At 46.2% G+C, this 19,763-nt stretch overlaps 1 protein-coding gene across 5 annotated transcripts in view; it reads left to right on the forward strand.

Annotated features, from left to right (window-relative positions):
• hecw2b (HECT, C2 and WW domain containing E3 ubiquitin protein ligase 2b) overlaps positions 1 to 19,763 on the forward strand; it is a 413,575-nt gene that overhangs the window by 256,354 nt on the left and 137,458 nt on the right. For all 5 annotated transcript variants that reach the window (XR_013577941.1, XM_078551841.1, XM_078551844.1 and 2 more), the window contains one exon: positions 12,512 to 12,624. Coding sequence is in view for 4 of the 5 variants with exons in the window: in XM_078551841.1 (XP_078407967.1) it covers positions 12,512 to 12,624 (113 nt within the window). In the remaining variant the exon portion in view is untranslated. The remainder of the gene's footprint in view (positions 1 to 12,511; positions 12,625 to 19,763) is intronic.

A 19,763-nucleotide genomic window follows, 5' to 3' on the forward strand; every position in this document is an offset into this window, starting at 1 on the left:
TTAATACAGTCTCTTCAGATAACCGGTTTGCCACTGTCAGACTGACTAGCTAAGAGTGAGGCAAAACAAGGGATAGTCAAACACAACTTGGCTAATTGTAACCTGACCTGGAAATAGCAACCAGAAAAGTCAGATGAGATAAGTTTTATGAAATCCTGAACTGCAGCACCATCATATGTGCGAGTGGATGTAAAATGCTGGTATTGCATTTCATTGTCAAAGGCCATCTCAGGGCAGCAAAGTAATAAAGTGCAAGCCTGTCCAACAGGTTCAATCCTCCAAGATAAAAGCAAAGTACTGTGGATGTTGGAAATCTGAAACAAACACAGAAAATGCTGGAAAAACTCAGCAGGTCTGACAGCATCTGTGGAGAGAGAAAAGGAGTTGACCTTTTGAGTCCGTATGACCCTTCTTCAGAGCTGATTAGTTCTCAATTAGTTGAAATATTGTGCATGACATTTGAAATCAGTCAACAAGATCTGGTAGTTCTAACTTGATGTGACTTTAGTGTAGAAACTTTTCATCTCCACAGACTTCATCTATGAGAAACAGAAAATTACATAGAACTTACAGTGCAGAAACAGGTCTATCCTTCTTATGAGCCTCCTCCCACCTTATTTATATGCATATCCTTCTTACCTTGAACTTACCTAACTTCTCCTTAAATGCATTTATGCTGTTTGCCTTAACTAGTCCAGTGTGGTATCATGCTCTAACCACTCACTGTATAAAGAAGTTTTACCTAAATTGCTTATTGGATTTATTAGTGACTGTGCTTTATTTATGACCCCTAGTTTTAGACTCTCACGCAAGTGGAAATACTGGGCAGAATCTTCTCCTGCTGAAATAGCAGTACAATTTTGGGATCAGGAACCCAGTTTCCTAATGGGTGGGCTTTTCTGTGGCTTTTTCCAGAGCAACAGCATTTGCACCCCTCCTCCGGACTACCCAGCCAATTAGGAAGGGCAGGAGGAATGTCTTGTCCATTCTGTTGAAAGATCGATTTCTAACTAAAGGGGTCCCAGTATAGGTTGCAAGGGCTCACTGGCACTTGGATTTTTGAAGTTGCAGTAAACGCAAGATTGGAGAGGAGACCTGGAAATGCTGCTCCTTGGGTCCATTACGCTCACCTGGAGGTCTCACTGTGGAATTTGAGGGGCTACAATGAGTTGCGCTCTCCACAGGCGGGAGGAAGAGTCAAGCCTCTCCAACCAAACAAGTGTAGAAGGAAGTGGCTGAGAACATCAGCAGAAGTGTGGTTCCTCCAACCTGGCGACTGTGCACCAAGAGGATCCAGGACCTCACGAGGGCATGACAGATGAGTGGTGTAACACTTTCAGATGTCAAGCCCCACACTCTGACTTTCCCAGCATCCTCTTGCACAGCACTCCTCAGGTCAACACACCTCTCAGCTCCACTCATTTCTCTCTCTGCAGGCACCTCATATTCCCATCCAAACAGCCAACACTCACAGTCACCTTTAGCCTGTTGCTTTCTCGAACCAATGCCTCCACAAATTGTGTCATGCCGTCTATTCCATGCAAGCCATTATGAGCACTCACATCTCTCTGTTTTCTGTTCTTACCAGAGAACAGAGCACACTATTTGAGAAGAGGCAGCGATCTGGGAAAGGGGTTGGGGTGGCTCTCCAGTGACAGGTACGTTGTTGGCCATTGGTAACGTGTGCCCACTTGCTGAACTGGGTGGGAGGCCTTCTTCCAGGAGGCTGCAAATGTCAGCATCGACCTGCTGGGAGAGCCTGAGCTCCTGAGACATTAGTGCTCAGACATGACAAGAGAACTAATCCTCTGCCTAAAGACCCTGTACAGGGGGTCTTGCCTTCTTCCAGATGTATCTTGGAGCCCATCACATCTGCCCTGTGGGTGGGCATGTAGACGAGAAGAAAACAGCTGGTGCTGGTGTTGCTCCTGCAGCTGTTGGCAGTGGTGTGGCTTCTGTTCTTGCTCCTCAGCAGAGGTGGAAGGTGGGGTTGCATGAGCTACTCCCATGCTGTGGTGAGGGCTGGCAACAGTGAAGTGTCGCTGAAAGTGAGTGAAGTGCTGGACAGTGTGCCTTCCAAGAAGTTGGCAATCACCTGTCAAGCAGTGAAAGCACTTTCTGAGAGAATTAATACTTTGAACAGCGCCTCTCAATGGCTATGGCTGGAGATCTGCATTGTAACCAAAGTGTGCCCAGCTTGTCAGTTTCACTGTAGAAGCTCTTCCTGCTGTGCACTTGCTTACTGGTGAGGTACAGACATAACATGGAAATCGTACACTGTTGGGGGAAATAAGGAATTTATGGTAAAAAGGCTCTTAATTGACTTTTTGATCAACTCAATTGCTTTCCCACAAGACCCACAGGGGTTCACCGCAGGACACAGAACCTGCCCCAGAAGAGGGTGAGATGGTGTTGGGCTCAAGACCTGACGTTATTTTCTGGGACTTTCCCATCCTGCATTCCCCAGAACCTGCCTCTACCTGGCTGAGAAAATTCTACAAATCACCTCTGCGTCTATCTATCAAACCCTTTAATGATTCTAAAGACTTCTAATAAGTTACCCGATTCTTCTCTTTTCAAGAGAAAAGTGCCCTAATCTGCTCAATCGTTCCTGATAGTTATAACCCCTTATTTCTGGTATCATTCTTGTAAATCTTTTTTTGCACCTTCTCCAGCACCTTCTCTGTATCCTTTTTTCAATTTGGAGACCAGCACTGTGCACAGTATTCTTAAGTGTGGTTGAACCAAGGCTCAGACATAAGCTTTTCATAACTATTGTTCTAACTTCTGGCTTCACCTGTTTCTTGAGCCTGTTCTGAGCTTGTATCCACTGCATCACCAAGGTGGGCTACTTCCACCTTCCTAACATTGCATGTTTCCACCTATAACTCAGCCCATCTGCTTTTGTTACCTCCAGGCTCAACTATACCAATCCTCTTCTCGTTCGTCTCCCATCTGTGAACATCTGTAAATGTAAGATCATCCAAAACTTCAAACTCTGGAATTTCTTTCCTAAACCTCTCCGTATCTCCACTTTTCTGTCTTAATTTAAGATTCTTCTTAAAACCTCCACTTTGATCAACCTTTGTTGACCAAGTTGTTGAGTGTGAAGATTATGAAGCCTCTGTTTCTCAGGTGTTGTTAGTGTACTGATCTGTCACGGCCCTAGTTAAAAAGGACAGATCATTTATATATTTCAAATATACTCACTGATATCTTCAGCCCTGACATAGAGTGCACTGATAGAGGGGCAGGTGGGATCCCACATCCCTTCAAGGGCTTCATGAAAGATTTGGGGAGATGTGGCCATCCAGTGCCGGTGGCTTGTGGAGGAGCAGAATGTCGTGCGCATTTTAGGAAGGCTGAAAAAAGTTTAAATATTTTTCAGCCTTTCCAAAACCTGTATCAAATATGAGTGTCAGACAAAAAGCAAGGGAAGGCAATTGTAATGTTGAGGTACAGACTAAAGCTGGAGTTTTTCCCTCACGTTTGCGGTGGGCGTGTTGGCGGCATGAGCGGAAAATATTGTGAGATGGCCCGAGTCACGTTTCCTGGCGACGTAAATCCTGAGTGCGATTGTCCCCTCCCCCCGTCAGTGGCGGCCCGCTTTACTCACTATCCAATGTCAGGAACTTAATTTTAATAGATTTGTATCACGCTGGAATCATCCCCCCACCACGTCAAATTTAATTCCCACGTCGGTGTGACATCAGAACAGTGTGCTTTACGACTGCCTTTAAAAGGCGTGCACCTGACGAGTTGAACTTCGTGGGGAACTCTGAGGTCAGTGCACACAACCTTGCACAGCGCCCATGAGGATTACCTGTAGGACATCAAAGAGAGGCGCCGCATATTCGGGGGTTGGCGTGCACAGGCAAGTTGCTTTTTCTCAGCTGGCTTTCAGTGTGGTGCCAGGGCAAGGGCTCCAGTGTGGGTTTGGGCCAGGGGGTGTAAAGGCAGCACAGATTGGTGGAAGTACACAAGCCCATGCTGGGGGTTCGTGGATTGTGAGGAAAGCAACCACACACTTGGAAAAACTTGTCAAAAATGACCATTCTCCCGCAGCTGAGATCGTTCAGCAGCAGCTCCATTGATATGCTTAGAGTCAGGCATCTGAAGCATTTCTACCCACTCAAGCAATGCAGAAGCATGAATGTGCCACCAAATGGTCCAGAACTTTTCACCCCTTGGGCACAGACTGCAAATTAATGAGAGTTTTAGGGGGCAGTAGTACAATTGGACATCTGGGCATGTTGTAGAAAGGTGGCGATGGTGCAGTCACTGCTGGAGGCGCTCACAGCCCCTTGCAATGTATTTATTCAGGTTTGGACCAGAAACCCTCATAGTCAAGCTAACAGCGCAGCCTTGCAGTGCAGGTTAGGATAATGCCTGCTCCTGAGCTGAGAGCACAGCATGCAGTCAAGTGGCCGAAGTTGCCGCCAATCGGCCATGTGGAGGTGGGTGGGATTTTGGACAGCCATTGAGTGCACTAAACACTGGCCATCCAAATGGTGGTTAGCACTCTCCGGCATGGTGAAGGGGCCTTGAGATGCAGCTGGAGACTTAACCAAGAGGGGTCCTTAGGAGACATATGATAACCCACACGTGTCTCTCTTTGATTATGCAGGAGGAGAACGTCAGGATCATGGAAGCTGGTGACCTAACAGCCTGACTCATGGCTTACAGGGAGCAGAGAAGAAGAAGATTGCAATGGAGCCACCTGGCTCGGCAAAGGGAGGAGCACCGGCCTCAATATGAAGGGAAGACGGGGCCTCTTCTGGACGCAGATGAAGATCCACAGTGAGCCGTCACTCATAGGCGCCTCACTAGACCCAGAGTCTGTGGACGGTGCTTGTCTTTCCTACAGATGACTGAGAACCAGTGTTGCCGCAGATTGCGCATGTCTAGGGAACTGGTCACTCACATATGCCATTCTCTGCAGGATTTGCCACCACGGGGACTTGGAGGGCGTCCACTGCCAGGTGCAGTGAAAGTGACTGTAGTGCTCAATTTTTACGCCTGTGGCTCCTTCCAGGGTTCCACAGGTGACCAGTGTGGGATCTCGCAAGCCTCCACACACAAGTGTATCCAGGAGGTCACGGACGCCATCTTTGTGAAGGCACAGAACTTTGTGCATTTCGACCGGGATCAGGCAAGCCAGGAAGCAAGAGTGCTGGAATTTGCAGCGATCTCTGGTTTTCCACAGGTTCAGGGTGCCATCTACCGCACTTGCGTGGCGCTTAGATCCCCATGGCAACAAGCAGCCCAGTATGTGAACTGCAAGGGCTTCCATTTGCTGAATGTTCAGCTGGTCTGCGACCACCACAAATGCACTATGCAGGTCTGAGCACGATACCCTGGGAGTGTCCACAACTTCTACATCCTCAGCAGGTCTCAGATCCCTGACATCTTCCAGGGCCCACAGAGGCTGATGATGCCCGTGGGGTGGCCTCAGACTGCAGCAGAGACATGGTACAACATGCCCCATGCCGCAACCTGGACTTTGGTGGAGCTCTCGATTGACATCTCGAAAATGAGGGTCTGGTGCCGTGACAGATCCAATGGAGCACTGCAATGTAATCCACTGAGGATGTCGCGCATCATCATAGCCCTGGCACTACAATGGGGGGAGGGCCTGGCTGAGGAGGAAATGGAAGAGCTACACGTCTCCTCCGATGAGGAAAACGTCGAAGTGGATGAGGGTGCTGAGGTCCTCGAAGACGATGAGGACATCGCAGTGGTCAGACGAGGCAGGTGCGCTTGTGAGGTCCTAATAGCTGCTTGATTCGTGGAGGATGATGACGAGATGCAGTGAGGACAGTCCTGACATCCTCAACTTGCATCTGTGAATGTCTCACGCCTGTCTGGCTGATGGCAGCACATATACCCTCAGTGCTCAGGCTCATGTCATGGAGATGCAGCGGGGGCCCTAACAGTCGCTAGATTCCAGGATGATGATGACAAAATGCAGCGAGGACACTTCATAGATCTTCACATTGCATCTGTGAATGTCTGACTCCTGTCTGGCTGAGGCTTGCGCTCTGTGACCAGAGTCATCTCCTGGAGACGCAACAGTGAAACTTTAAAAGCGCCTGATCCTTTGTCAGCCTTCAGCACCTGTCCCCTTCAGGACCACACCATCACCAGACACAGATGCTGAAGGGATGGGGGGGCCAGCCCCACCTCAAAGATGCTGAGAGCGCACAGAGAGAATGATGGAACTCTGTGACGCCTGCCCACGACATTCTGGCAGCAATGACAAGCCATGTGGAGATGCAGGCATCACTGATGTGTTGAGTGACTGTGAAACCAGACCATCACTTTGGTCTGAAGGTTACACACTGCACAGGGAAGAGGCCCTTGACTGAGCCACTTGCCTTCATCTTGTGCAGAAATTTAGGTTTCACATCTGAGCAACATGAACACTGCTGATTAGAACAAGGAGCCATAGACAAGGAGACATTCTTGGGGAGTTTATTTACAATAGTGAACATTATGTACAAGTGATTAACGCTTGCCCAGGCTGTGCAACTACATCTTCTTAACCGTGCCGCTACATCTTGGTGCTCCCCTGACACCCACGGCGGAGGCAGCCTGCTGACTTCTACGCCCTGTCTGTGATGACCTTGGCAGGTGTCATCTGGAGGGTTGAGACCTGGAGGGCCCCGGCCTGCTTTTGGGGTCCTGCTGTGTGGCAGTGGCCCCCTCCTCTGCCTGCGGAGCTGGAGCTGCAGGGCTTCAGGAAGAGGGAAATGGGATGTGCTGGGCACTCTTGGAGTCAGCTGGTTGATGGCCACGGGGTGTGCATCTCCTTACCCTCCTCCCTATGACTGCCCGAGGGCCCCTGGCTGACTCCTTGAGAGAAAGGGGCAGCTGGAATGAATTCAAGGTGCCCCCCCCCCTCTCACATTGACACTGATGGATGCCAGCAAGGCCTCAGCGATAAGAGTGCAGCCCTTGCAGCAGTGCAGGAGCGATGTCCTGGACCAAAGTTTCCATGACGGCCACCATCCTAACAGTGTTGACCTCAGTGCTTTAACCTGCCGGCGTTATCACCTCAGCCTGAAGGTGCACAGACTCCTCCATCATGCCTCACAATCTGAGGAGTGCAGCAGACATCCCTTCCCAATGCTCCCGAGTTTGTCTTTGCAGCTCCAGCAACTGAGGTTAAACCGAGTCTAGAGGACTCTGACTCCGACTCAGCAGATTCCTGCCCTCCAGTTGTCTTTTGAGTGTCAGGACCCTTGGATTTCCCTGCCTCTGCCTGCTATGGATCAGACAGTGCAGTGTGCACACCAGATTGTGACCCCTGGGGCTAATCTAGAACTAGGTCCCACTGAGGTGTGTGTCCCTGCACTGGTGGAGGGTGTGATTGAGCACTGTGATGGGTCATCCATTGGTGTGCCTGCAGATTTCTCTTCCAAGGTGTCCTCTGGGCTGAAGTCGATGTTCCTAGATGTGTCTGCGATAGAAAAGAAAGATAATTAGTGCATGGCAGGGGACCGTGTAACAGGACACATCACTCACAATGTGATTGTCTGATAGATGTTGCAGTGCAGGATCCTCACCTGGTTGAGCACTGCTGACCTCACCGTCAGCGCAGGAATGGTCCACATCCTCGCCAGCCAGCTGGATGGCTCTATTTTCAAAGGCTGTGAGGACCTTGATGTCGGGCATTCCTCCCCCAGCCTGGGCCATCTCCGTGTTCTTGTGGGCCAACTTATCCTGCATGGAGACAGGTGGCGAGAGCGTAAGCAAGATGCCTGCCAGGCCACATGAGAAGGATGCGTCGAGTGTGAAGTGTTAATGGTGGCATGAGGACACGATGGGCAGGAGAGTTGAGGGTATTTGCGAGAGAGTGAGTGGTGATGTCCCTTGAGCTGGCAGTGCGTGCGACCCCTGTGGATGTGTGATGGGTTTGTGAGTGTGTGAGTTGAGAGTGATGAGAAGAATGATTTACCTTGGCAGAATGGAAGAGATCATTTGTCCCCTTGCAGCACTGGGTGCTGTCCCCTTTTGTAGGGCGTTGGCGCTGACTACCACTGCCACCGCCTCCCATGCTGGATTGGTGAGCTTGGTGGCTGGTCTTCACTGGCGGGAGTGGAGGAGTTCGTGGTGGGCTTCCACTGCGTCCAGCAGGTGCCCTAGAGAGGTGTCACTAAATTTGGGGGCTGCGCTCTGGTGCGATTTAAATATGGTGTCCGGAGTGAGGAAGCGCTGAGGTCACAGTGTGGCCCGCAAATCCTAGCCAGTCCACCAGCGATCCGCTGTGTTTCCCGTGCATGCATTATTAATGAGGTGGGACACGCTGGTGAGTGGAGGATGGGGTGCAAAAACCCGCCATTGCAGCCAGCAGGAAAAACGTCTTTTCTCACGCCCGCTGCCGCACTTAGTGCAAATCAGGGATGATTCCGCCCTCTGTGTGCAAGCATCAGTTTAATGGCTGGTGAAATGGATGTAGCGCTGGCCGATGGTGTAAGGGAGACTCTGGGAACATGCACAATGTGTGACTATCCAAAGGTACTATATGCAAGGTAGGTGATCTGAAATTGCTTGCCTGCCCACCTGTTCCACGTTTATTCCTTGCCCATGCCAACCATCGCACAATTTTGCAGCTCCTCGTTTTGACAAAGTGTCCATGCCCAAAATGTCAACTCCTCTGTTCTTTCCATGTGCTACTTGACCTGCTGAATGTTTCTCACGCTGTTTTTCCTCCAGTTTTCTTGTATCTGCAGTGTTTTGCTCTTTATTTCCAGCTGTCTTCCTGCATCTCAGACTTCAGGGCACATATTCAAGCTGTAACTTACATCAAGCCATGATACCACAACCATGATCACATACTGACATTAAAGATAGCCTTAGGATGGCATATGGTAACCATCAGTGACCTCTTGTACTTTTAGAATTGCAGCAGTGCAGCAACATCGGGCATGCTGTTAAGTGAGAAAGGTATTTATTAAAAGCGCTACTGCTTCAGCCATCCGTATTGTTCTATTTAAAGCAGCACAACAGCTGATATTGCTGTGATGGCTGTAAGTGAGTACAGCAATGACTTTGCTAACCGCTGTGACAATTCTATTCCCATGTTGTAACTTAGATGCAAATGATAAAACTCTGTGGCTGACTCCAGGCTGACTTTGAGAAAACCAACGCAAATATCCTTGGTCATCTTGCAATTAGGTTTGGTTTGTGGTCCATTTTAATGACAACAGCCAAGATACTGTATACAGCTCACCTAAATTTTATTCCATTTATTTTTAAATGTCCAGCTAACTTTTCTCCTCCTCCTCCTCCCCCTCTTTCTCCTCCCCTTTACCCTCCTCTCTCCTTCCTCCTCTGTCTCTCTTTCTCACTAACCTTTCCTTTTGTTCTCTCCCTACCCTCTTCACTTCCTCTTGCTCTCATCTCTTTCCTTCTACCCCCTTCTCCACTACTTCCTCGCCTTCCTGTTCCCTATTTCTTATACCTCCCCATTTCTTACCCAATCTCCATGGGAACACTATCATGTGGGAAAGAAAACATTCTCGTGAACTGAGGGGTATCTGACCCCAGACCTGGGCCATGGACCAACAAGATGAAAGAGTAGGCTGAGACCTTTGCAGCAGCTGTTGGAACAGGAAGGCTTGGGGTGAAGCCATTGCAGCATTGGAAGCATAGGAATTTGACAGGAGTCCTTGTTAGGAACGGCTAAAGCAGGCTGGATTAATGGGGCCACTGCAGCAACGCAAGTGGGAGGGAGCAAACCAGGGCCATTGCAGCAGCAATAGCAGTGTGTCCTGGATAAGGTTTGAAAATTGGATAATGTGACACAAATCCATTTTTTATCTATAATCTATTTCTATTATGGATTCTTTGTGGCTAGAATCAACATGAGTGGTTAAAACAGGGCACCCAATTGTGAGATCAGCCAGCACTAATTACTTTCTGCAAGTTTAGGGGAATTTAAATACATTTTAGTGAGCAAGTGGGGTCATTTTAGATGCATTATCCTATCAAAAGCTTGCTGTGAAACTTTGCTGCTCAGATATCAATCCACATAATCTATTCAGTTTAACAAATAGGTTACAGTCACTGCAAAATTTCTCCATCTTCTGCAGGGTGTGCTAATTCAATTGTTTGTGTGGTTCCGAGCCACCTTGGCACAGATCTGAATCAGGCCGGAGCCTGGAATAGTGAGTTTGATAGTTTTGTCTGAAAGTTTTGAAAAGAGGGAAGATTCATTGTCTGTAATCCTCTCTGACAGAAATCTCAGTCACAGGGATTTCCAGTCATGGGTTTATATGGGGCCTCCTGTGGTGAGTCATCAATCAGTGTTTCACCTGCAGCTGACTAGCTAACAGTATTTTTAGGTTTAATACCAACCAGCCAACACACTGTCAGTGAGAGACTGTGGCTTGTTTCACAACGAAGAAGTGAGCTTATATTTAAAAGTCTACACTTAGAAAGTGTGTTGTGTATTTACTTTGTGCATCAAAGAGACTAGGAAACTATATGATTCACTGTTTTTATTCCATTTATTGTTCACCATCAATGCTATCTAAATAAGACAACTTTTTTAATCTCAGATCCCTAGTCCCTGACTGGTAAGGATAAGTCTCCAGCCCACTTTTCGGATATGAGTCATGTGGTGGCATGTGATATATTCTAGTAGCCAGAAAACAGAGTAAGGGTTCTCCACTATGATCCCAAAGTCTCAGTAGCTTTTACCTAGGTATTGCATAGGGAAAGGTAGCCATAGAATTCTAAAGGACACAAATTCAACTTATAGTAAAGCTGAAGCCAACATCTGGAAGGAAATATCTTAGATATAAGCCCAAAAATCTGGAAAGAAACCAAACAGCCAGGTGTCTGTTGAAGGGATGAGCTTGTTGTGATTGACTCCAATTAAAGCCAATCAGAAAGAACCCAACCAGCCATTGCAACCTGTATCCTGGTGCCAGTATAATTCAAATTCGCTGTTTATTTTTGAACAATTAGTTACCTAGTGTGTCAGATGTGGCTCAGCAGTGGTAAACCTTTTGCTGATATTTATTTAGTGCATCACATGAAATACTGTATTTGTAAATTTCTAAAATCAAATTTGCATGAAGGAATGAAAATAAATCCCAAATTTTTCCCAATTATATTAGCATAAATTTCAGAGATATGGAATAGTGTCTAATTATTATGACACAACACCAAGGAGGTATTGTAAACATTGCAGATAGAATGCATACTAAACCTTGTTCTCCTTTGAGAGCATCACCAATGAAGATTCCCCTTCTGACATTCTAAATGGCTACTAATGGGAAATACCCCGAATTGTGCCAGGTGTTCATTGAAATCTGAGAGTTTAAAGCATGAAATGGCTTCAATCCCAGCACCCGAAATTCAGCCAATTTAACAATGTTCACAGGGTCCAGTCTCCCAATTATCAATTCCCTCTGCAACCCTGGTGTAACTGCTGTCCAGGGGGTCAGCACCACTGACTTGGCCCTTAGATTTCTCAGTGGTGAGTTGTTCACTTGATCTTCTGTGTAGACATAAAGAAGCATTGAGAGTGATCACCAGACTATGGGCTGTATTTTGTGGCCCCCAGAGAGTGGGTTGATAGGTGTAGGAGTGCGGGGCTGTGGCCCATAATATTGGGTGCCATGCCATGTGTGCCGTGCCCGCCGCCTACACCTTGCCCCTGCCCCCACCGCAATTTTACTAGTGTCAGCGAAAGAGTAAGAGGCCCTCCTGTCCTTGGGCCAATTGTGGACCTTAAGTGGCCAATTAATGGCCCCTTAAGGGCCCTCATTCTGCTGCCACTGTGATTTAATCAGTGGCGGGTGAGGCCCATGCCAAGCATCCAGCCCGGCAGCTTTCACTGTGTGGGCTGATGTGGGGGCAGGTCTCTGTAACGGCCCCATGCCCCCACATAGTTTATCCCCCCCCCCCCCAGCCTTCTGGTCTGTCTACCAGGGACCTCCACAATACGTTTCCCCCCCACCTTGGGCCGCCTACTCCCCACCCCAACTCCTGCTCCATGGCTTCACGCAATTGGGGGACTGAATGCAGTCCCAGCAATGGCCACTGCACTCAGTGGTGCTGCTGGGTCCAGCGAACTGCCTACTATTTGATTACCTGCACAGCTCGCAGAGGCAGGACTTCCTGCCCAGATGAAGGTAGAAGTCCTGCCTTAAGCCAGTAAACCAGCTAATGGCCCAACAGCTGTTAAATGGCTGGATAACTCACTGGAGCAGGGGCAAACCTGCACCCGAATTTCTCACCAATGTGTATGAAACACTGGTGTTTTAAGTTGTGAGTAAATACCTTGGTGCAATATGCAGCCTTTAAAAATGCATCCAGTTTTTACTTTGCTACTGTGATAAGGGCTTAGGATTTCTGTGCTCTCTGGTCACCAATCTTGAATTTTCATTTGAATCAGTTTAATGGGGAAAGAATAGCAGGCTGGTATCTGCGGCAGCAGAAATCTCCAAATATTTTCAGCAAGTAAAGACCACAAAAATTCTTTTACCTTTTTCAGGTATCAGAGTATTCGCCGAACAATGACAAGTGAGAGGTCGGAGGACACTGGCCAAGCCAGTGGTATTGACACAGGAACTGGAGATGAAAGTCATTTTGCTCATTTTAGTTCAGGTAAAATTTCTGCATTCATTGCTTTATGTTTGGGTTAAAACATTATAATTGAAAAAGAATGTGATAATATGAAACCAAACAAAGGTTGATCGTACTTATCTATTTAAAAAAAAAGTCAAAAAAATCATCCATGCTTACAAAGAAATAGTTGTAACCGATTTGTAACAGTGGACCAGGGTTTGCTGAAGAAGTGTCAGCATGTACCACAAGTTATGTGAGGTTTGCACTGTTTTGCCATTTGCTTTGTGAAAATGGCATCTCGTTCATAACCTTTCCATGAGTTTCATGAAGTTGCTGCATTTACTCATGAATTGCCCCTTAATCATATTTCAAGTTTCGTAATTAATAGCACACACTGCTCATTGTAAGTGACTGCCAATAAACCTATCTGGCCCAGAAAGTGAACAATTAAAAAGCATGCATTCTCATTCCTTAAGAAAGGGAATTATTGTTGGAGATTTTAGAATAACAAATTTTTAAAATTCTTATTTTTTTTTCCTTTTTTCTTTCTGTCTCTCTCTCTCTATCCAATCCTTCTTTCCCACTCTTTTCTATCTATATCCGACTTGACATTGAATTCACCTGCTCTAATTTACCATCCCTCACAGTCCTTTAGCTGTTTATTTCTCAATCCTTAATTCAGATGTGTTATTTAGGGAATCCACAGTTAGCCTTGTTGTTCACTAAGGTCCCAGATGCCCTGAAAACATGTAAGCAACTGGGCAGGCCACAAAATAACCTGCTCCAGCAAGTTCCAACTGATTGACTGAACCTTTAAATCTAACAATTTTAGTTCTGAAATCTTTGTCAATCTCACTATTACAAGTTAATAGCAACAGTTCTCTATCTGGGCAGTACTAGATAATATCGTTTTTCCTCTGTGGGTGAATAATTTCTATTGAGTGAAACTCGGCAGCCTTTCTGTGGGTTGAGGGGGTGGTTCCTCATACCCAGCCACCCTGTGCCTAACAGAATCACCTCCCCCCCCCCCACCCCCTGCCAAAAAGGGAGATTCCCCCTCTACGTGCCCTGACGAACCCACCCTCCCTCATCCCCTTGCTAGTGCCTGCAGGCTAGCCCCAACGATATCTCAGACTTGCCTTTAAGTCCATGTTCTTGACTTTTGTTCTTAATAGACTGCCTGTAATCCCTGTAGTGGCCTTCGCTCCTGGTGGAGCTTCCAGGATGAGAGAGTTGTTGACCATTTGATTATCTCTTAGCTCTAGGAGGTTCTTCCTAGATGGGGGCGGAAGTCCCATCTCGAGCCATCGGCTATAAAATGGTGGCAGGGCGACCTGGCCAAGTGGAAGTGGCCTCACCCTTGAGTTTTCAACCGTGGAGTGAGGCCACCACTCTCAATTTAAATACCGGCCTTTATGCCTGTTTTTACAAAAGAGACGGCTGTTATGGATATTGCAATCGGGAAGGAGGAGTATGAAGTATTAAATGAAATGAACATAGTGAGAGAGGAAGTGTTAAGGGGTTAATGTCTAAAAAGTGGCTAATTCCTTGGGCTGGGAGGAATGTATCCTAGGCTGTTGAGGGAAGCAAGAGAAGAAAAAAAAATGGAGGCTCTGACCATCATTTTCCAATCCTCTCTGGCTACAGGATGGTGCCAGAGAACTGGAGGACAGCTAACATTGTACCATTGTTTAAAAAGAGAGAAAGGGTTAAACCCAGTAAATACAGGCGAGTCAGTCTAAACTCAATAGTGAGAAAATTATTGGAAAAAATTCTGAGTGATAGGATAAATCTTCATTTAGAAAGACAGAGATTAAACAAAGATAGTCAGCATGATTTTGTTAGGTGAAGATTGGTTTTGACTAACATGATTGAATTTTTTGAAGAGGTAATAAGGAGGTTTGATGTAGACCATGGATCTTAGCAGGGCTTTTGATAAGGTCCCACAGGGCAGACTGGTCACAAAAGTAAAATCCCAAAAGATCCAAGGCAAAGTGGCGAGTTGGATCCAAAATTAGCTCAGAGGCAGGAAACAAAGGGTAATGTTTGTTGAGTGTTTTTGTGATTGAAAGGCTATTTCCAGTGGGTTTCCCCAGAGCTCAGTGCTAGTTCTCTTGCTTTTTGTGGTATATATCAATGATTTGGACTTGGATATAAAGGGTATGATTAAGAAGTTTGCAGGCGATACACGAATTGGCCGTGTGGTTGATAATGAAGAAGAAAGCTGTAGGCTGAAAGAAGATATCAATGGACTAGCCAGGTGGGTGGATAAGTAATAAATGGCATTCAATCTGGAGAAGTGTGAGGTAATGCATTTTGGGAAGACTAACAAGGCAAGGAATTAAGCAATGTTATAAATATGAAGGTTAAAAGATTGTTATGTTTTGGGGCTGTCTTTAATTTAGAGTAAAATGGAGGAATGAAGGGATGATGTGCCCTGTTCTGAATGCTTCCTGACATAAAGCCTGAGTGGCTTGGTTGCTAAGGGGACAAGAGGGGCCCAAATCAAGAGATTCACTGAGCAAGATGCAACATTCTCACACCTGGAAACAAGGCAAGGGCAGCTCTGCTGACAGTGAGTAGATTTTCAGTCTTCAGGTTTTTGAGCTGAAGAGAAAAGAGATAGGGATGAAAAGGGCTGCAGTTATTGTGGTCGGTAGAAAGAACAAGCTATGAGTTCTCTGCCAGCTACCAAAGCAGGATGCAGGAGGGAAGATGTCTCTGTTCAAAGAGACACACCCTGGAGCTAATTGCAACTGGGCAACCTGGAAATGCCTTAACAGACTTAGGACTGGTGTAGGTTGTTCAAAGGTGTCACTAAGCAAATGGGGATATCCAACCAGCCCGACAACTTGTGAATGTGGAACTGAGCCACAGACCATGCAACATCTCCTGCAATGCCTATCGCTAGAAGAACCCTGCACTGTTGCAGATCTTGCCGAATTCAATAACAAGGCGCAAAAATGTGTCCAGTTCTGGCTGGGCCATGTATAGACTGTCCATGGACACGATAAGGAGAACCCTGGAGCTATCTGAGGAATCTAGGAGATTTGTCTTGGTGTGATTGGGTGGGGGGGCGGTGGGGTGGTGGTGGTGGCTGTGGCGGGGAGGCTGGTGGAACAGGGGCAGAAAAATCATCAGACCAGACTGCTGGTAGTGGATTTGGGTAAACACCTTTCAACGTTCGCTCAAGTTATTACTTGGAAAAACATGAACCCATTGGAAGTTGGAAGTGACTGTGGATTGTTTCCTATAATGGCTGTAATTCCATGGAGCGTAGATTTATCAGTCACACTAAAGCATTAACAAGGGTTAACTTTTCTGTAATTTAGACAATAAGTTGCCTATGAAATAGTGTATAGTCAATGCTGCTTTTAGTTTTTTAGTTACAGTCCAGTGGTTTATCAGACTTATCTTAAAACTTGAAATCTTGTCCTTTAAATTGGTAACTGGGAATTCAGATTTTTTTTTTATCAGCGTCTGCAGGGATCATAACAGTAATAAATGGTAGGACAGTGAGAAGTGTATAGGAACAGAGGGACCTTGGAGTGCATGTCCAGAGATCTATGAAAGTGACTGGACAGGTAGATAAGGTCGATAAGATGCCATATTGAATACTTACCTTAGTTAGCTGATATATAGTGTATAAGAGCTGAGAGGTTATGCTGGGACTGTATCAAACATTGGTTAGGCCTCAGGTGATGTCAACATACAGTTTTGGTCACTGCACTATACAAAAGATGTGATTAAGCTAGAGAGGGTACAGAGGAAATTTGCAAGGATGTTGCTTGGACTAGAAAATTTTAGTTATGAGGAAAAATTGGATAGGCTAGGGTTTTTTTTTGGCTGAGGGGAGACCTAATTGAAGTCTTATGAGGGGCCTAGATAGAATGAATAGGAAGGCCTGATTCCCCTTCGCTGAGGCATCCATAACCAGGGGGCATAGATTTAGTGTAAGAGGTAGGAGGTTTAGGGAATTCGAGTGGAATTTCTTGTCACCCAGAGGATGTTGATGATTTGAAACTCAATGCCTGAAAGGATGTTGAAGCAGAAATCCCCATAACATTTAAAAAAATACTTGGATATGCAATTAAAGTACCTTTCTTAACCTACAAGCTAGGGACCAAATTTGAAAGTGTGATTAAGCTGGATGGCTACTTATCTGCTGGTGTGTTCACAATAGGGTGAATGGCCTTCTTCCGTGCTGTACATTTCTATGATTTTACAAATCAGTCTATTGATTCTTCGCAGTACGACCTCTGAGGCCAGTATATCCTACGTTAGGTAAGGAGAACAAAACAAAGTAGCAAGAGTTCCATGATCTAATACTCCAATCTCCTTGCAATAAAGGCCAACATGCCATTTGCCTTCCTAATTGCTTGCTGTATCAGTGTTTCTTGTACCAGGACACCAAAATCTCTGGTGTTAACATTTGAAAGCTCTTCACCATTTAAGAAAAAAATCTGCTTTTCTATTCTTCCCATCAAAGTGAATAACTTCATATTTCGCCACGTTAAAATCCATCTGCGACTTTATTGGCTGCTCTTGTCTGTGCCTCTTTGCATCCTCTTTGTGTCCTCCTCATAGCTTATTATCCCACCTAGCTTTGTTTTGTCAGCAATCTTGGATACATTACCCTTGGTACCTTCATCTAAGTGTTTAATATAGGTTGTAACGGTGAGGCCCCATCACTGATCCTTGTGGTACCCCATGGGTACAGGCTGCTAACTTGAAAACACCCTGTTTACACCTACTCTCCATTAACCAATCTTCTATCTTTGCTAATATATTGTCCAAATACCATAACCCTTTATCTTGTGTAATAATCCTTTATGTAGCACCTTATTAAATGCCTTTGGGAAATCCAATTATTCTACATCCACTGGTTCCTAAAAAAAACTCCAATAAATTTGTCAGACATGATTTCCTTTACATAAAACCATGTTGACCTTGCCTAATATTATGATTTTCTAAATGCCTTATTATACTCCCTTACTTACTCTCTGAAGGAGAGTATCTATCTCCACTTAGAGAGGCAAGGTTTGATCAGGGATAGTCAGCATGGCTTTGTCAGAGGGAGGTCATGCCTAACAAATTTGATTGAATTTTTTGAGGAGGTGACCAGGTGTGTAGATGAGGGTAGTGCAGTTGGTGTAGTTTATATGGATTTCAGCAAAGCCTTTGACAAGGTCCCACATGGAAGACTTATAAAGAAGGCAAAGGCACATGGGATACAGGGTAATTTGATAAGGTGGATTCAAAATTGGCTTAGTTGTAGGAGGCAGAGGGTGATGACAGAAGGATGCTTTAGTGACTGGAAGCCAGTGTCCAGTGGCGTAACATAGGGATCTGTGCTGGGTCCCCTATTATTCGTCATTTATATAAATGACATAGATGACTTTGTGGGGAGTAGGATTAGTAAGTTTACAAATGACACAAAGATTGGCCGAGTGGTTAACAGTGAGGTTGAGTGTCTTGGGCTACAGGAAGATATAGATGGGATAGTCAAATGGGCAGATAAGTGGCAGATGGAATTTAACCCTGAAAAGTGTGAGGTGATACACTTTGGAAGGAGTAATTTGACAAGGAAATATTCAATGAACGGCATGGCACTAGGAAGTTCTGAGGAACAAAGGAACCTTGACTTGTGTGTCCATAGATCGCTGAAGGCAGAGGGGCATGTTAGTGGGATGTTAAAAAAAGGCATATAAAGCACTTGCCTAGATTAGACATAGATTACAAAAGTAGGGAGGTCATGTTGGAGTTGTATAGAACCTTGGTGAGGCCACAGCTGGAGTACTGTGTGCAGTTCTGGTTGCCACATTATAGAAAGGATGTGACTGTACTGGAGGGGGTGCAGAGGAGATTCACCATGATGTTGCCTGGGATGAAACATTTAAATTACGAAGAGAGGTTGGATAGACTTGGGTTGTTTTCGTTGGAGCAGAGAAGACTGAGGGGCGACCTGATTGAGGTGTACAAGATTATGAGGAGCATGGACAGGGTGGATATGGAGCAGCTGGTACCCTTAGTTGAAAGGTCAGTCACAAGGGGGCATAAGTTCAAGGTGAGGGGCAGGAAGTTTAGGGGGGATGTGAGGAAAAACCTTTTTACCCAGAGGATGGTGACGGTCTGGAATGCACTGCCTGGGAGGGTGGTGGAGGCGGGTTGCCTTTAAAAAGTACCTGGATGAGCACTTGACACGTCATAACATTCAAGGCTATTGGCCAAGTGCTGGTAAATGGGATTAGGTAGGTAGGTCAGGTGTTTCTCACGTGTCGGTGCAGACTCGATGGGCCGAAGGGCCTCTTCTGCACTGTGATTCTGAATAATAGACTCCAGCATTTTCCCAGTGATTGATGTCAGGTTAACTCGCCCGTGGTTCCCACTTATCTCTCCATCCTTGAATTACATTTCTGTTCCCCCCTTTCTTGTATTGAACCCTCCAAGGCTGAGGAATCACTCCTTACAGAGGCTGTGGAAAGGAAGTGGATGACGTCTCGGTGATTCATAACAGCGGGGCTTAGGGGTAACAGAAAATGAGGATTTTATAAGAAAGGGGAGAAACAAGGTGTGATGCTCAAAGGAGAAGCAGGGGAAGAAACCATGCTGAGATTTAGTTACAAGGGCCGCACAGACACAAGAGTTTGGGCAGATCAGGTGACGGAATGTATAGCCAGCCAGGAAGGCTACAGTTGGGAGCCAGGAGTCAAGTTTCTGTCAAAGCCATGATGTCAATGCAATCATCTGATAAAATCACAGATGACTCTGTCCTTGTTGGGGAGTGAATGGACATTCTGGAGAGAGTTGCGAGTGGCTGGTTGACCTACTAGACGAGTCCAAGGGGAAAGCAATGTTTGGGCTTAGTAGGACAGGAAGGAGGTCGGCAGATTAGCCCCCAATTGTCTGCTGGTTGCTTGTAAGGAGACAGTGACATGTGCCTCAGTGGGTGCTTTGGAAAATGGGAGAGTGGCCTTTGAGCTTGTCAATGGGATTCAATCCTGGAATGGCAGCAGAAGAACAGTGAAGAATCCGGTTAGAGACTAGGGTTAAGGTGGGGCAATTATCCAAGAGAGGAGGAATAAAAGATAACATGGTAGATGGGTAGTCTGGTGTCAGTCTCTCTCTCGGGATCACTGTCGAGCTCAAGATATCTGAAGGCAACCACCACTTGTAAA

This window comes from Cetorhinus maximus, chromosome 11 (genome assembly GCF_964194155.1).
Source record: "Cetorhinus maximus chromosome 11, sCetMax3.hap1.1, whole genome shotgun sequence".
In the NCBI taxonomy this organism is placed as follows: domain Eukaryota; kingdom Metazoa; phylum Chordata; class Chondrichthyes; order Lamniformes; family Cetorhinidae; genus Cetorhinus; species Cetorhinus maximus.